The sequence below is a fragment of the Priapulus caudatus genome, unplaced genomic scaffold (assembly GCF_000485595.1).
Source record: "Priapulus caudatus unplaced genomic scaffold, Priapulus_caudatus-5.0.1 Scaffold1972, whole genome shotgun sequence".
NCBI classification, from domain to species: domain Eukaryota; kingdom Metazoa; phylum Priapulida; class Priapulimorpha; order Priapulimorphida; family Priapulidae; genus Priapulus; species Priapulus caudatus.
The window spans coordinates 34012-36152 of record NW_014579033.1 but is presented as its reverse complement, the minus strand read 5'-3'; the positions used below and the strand labels follow the sequence as shown (position 1 = coordinate 36152).

At 35.7% G+C, this 2141-nt stretch overlaps 1 protein-coding gene across 1 annotated transcript in view; it reads right to left on the bottom strand.

Moving 5' to 3' along the window:
- Nucleotides 1-1204: 1204 nt before the first annotated feature.
- Nucleotides 1205-2141, bottom strand: part of LOC106818007 (glucose dehydrogenase [FAD, quinone]-like) — an 11968-nt gene continuing 11031 nt past the window's right edge. Inside the window, exon 13 of the mRNA XM_014822718.1 lies at nucleotides 1205-1487. Within this exon, the coding sequence (XP_014678204.1) occupies nucleotides 1358-1487 (130 nt within the window). The 3' untranslated portion in view covers nucleotides 1205-1357. The remainder of the gene's footprint in view (nucleotides 1488-2141) is intronic.

Genomic DNA, 2141 nt, shown 5'->3' with positions numbered 1-2141 from the left:
TTCCCCCTCCGTTTGCACATCTTGACCTTTGACTCTTGACCACAAAATTTGTCATCCCGAGTCCTTTTCACGATCTCCCCACGTCCCGAATATCGTGACCGTACGTCGAGCGGTTAAGATTTGTGCCCAACTGTTGACGGACGGACGCACGCACGCACGCACGCGCTCATGCGATTCTACAAGCTGCATCTGACGAAGTCAGATGAGCTAAAAATCCAATCATTATTTTATATACCGGCTGTGTGTACATAGTTCACAGATATTATACGAAGAAAAAATGTACATAAATTCTCAGAAGCAAATACATATAGCAGTTCTGCGAAACACTTGGCAAATTATTTTTGCAACTTGCAGTCTACATTGGTTTTGCTTGCAAAGTTATGTACCTTAAAATACTAAATGTCAAGTTAATTGCTTTTAACTGCCCAGCCACATACAACTTGACACTCGCACGTGCATGCATGCACGTACACGTGTGCATGCGCGCACTCCATTTACATGTCTAAAGCTGGCCAGCTCAATCTTTATATCTTAATCCCACAGTTATCCCAGAGTTGTCCTACTTTGAATTTTACATATTTAATCATACTTAATTGATAATTGTTGATTTCATAAAAGAACGACATTCATATAAAAGCTGTGTATTTTCTTCTCAAGTAAGTTCTTTTTATCGTACATTTTATCTTTTACGTTATTAACTTGGTTTATTGTCTAGCGAGAAAAAATTGTGTGTTAATACTGCAAAGTTAATTCTAATGTTTTAAAATTATTTATTTACCTGCTTTGATTAATTATGCGTAATTGATAATTAATTAATTATCATTTAATTACATTAATTAATTAATTGCGTAATTTGAGTAATTAATTGCTTTGATTAATTATGCATCACGAAATAATTTTATATTGTTTATTCTTTTCATTTACCACTCGCCTATCTACTAGACTTTGTTTTTTTGCACAATTTATGTACTTTTCATCCAGCATAAATATGCACGGAGGCCAATATCACATCTCCGGTTAGGTAGGAGAATTTTAGCTCTGCATTTACGAGTGACGTTCTGGTCTACGATGCTTTTGCTGACACGCTATATAGTATATGTCGTCACCATTATGTCGTGTGGTTGAGAGAACACTAGCAACTTCTTTAACTGCTAAACATCCTAGCAGATACTTATGCTCTCTATGTAGAAATTAAAGTACAAAGTGAAACTTTTTTTTTTACAAATCAGGAGGAATTTATTAACAGGTATAGGTAATTTTATTTATGGAATCTGTTTTGTGCAAACGTTGCAGTGTGCAATATATGGATAAATAATGCAGAGATATCTGCTGCCCTCTGTAGTGTACGTGTAGCCAATCATGCTCCTGATAGTATCATGTCAGCTGCCTTCTCTGCGACCATGACTGTAGTGGCCTGGGTGTTACCGGATACAATCTCCGGCATTATAGAAGCATCAACCACTCTCACACCACTGAGTCCACGAACCCTGTATAAATGTAACAATGTATGAGTTGAAATCAAGCATGCTTTAACAATAGCAGTTATGCCCGGCGCACACGTGTGTTATTTTACTCAAGTAAAATAACTCACGTGCGCACCGGGCATTAGAACATAAAGAAGTTCAGTAGATAGTAGAAATTTATCGACTGGAATAACTATTTGTGGCACCAATAGCTAAGTAAAGAACGTCCCTAGATATGGAAAGATATGGAAACAGTTATAGTTTTTTAATATACCTGAAACACTCCAAACATTATACGAAAGAAGTTCTGACAGGCATATGACTCTTGAACGTTCAATTTGATTACGGTTGGCTGTATTTACAAAAAAATAATAATTAATTGTTGTAAAAATTATTTGTTGTTATTAAATTGTTGTAAATAAATCATGTAAATATTTGTGCTAATTGGAAAAAAATAGTTAAATGGATAAAGATAGAAAAATACAGAAAACAGGTAAATAATAAAAAATCTGCTGGGATTCGATCCAAGAACCTTTGAGCTGTGACGCCTGTGCTGTAACCGTTTGGCTATCCAAGCTAATAATGGGTTTCTAGATTATGGATGTGCCATGAATATGAGAACACTGTGACATCATTGAGGCAGTTCAGTAATCCTTGTTTAACCCTCCTCTTGGTGGT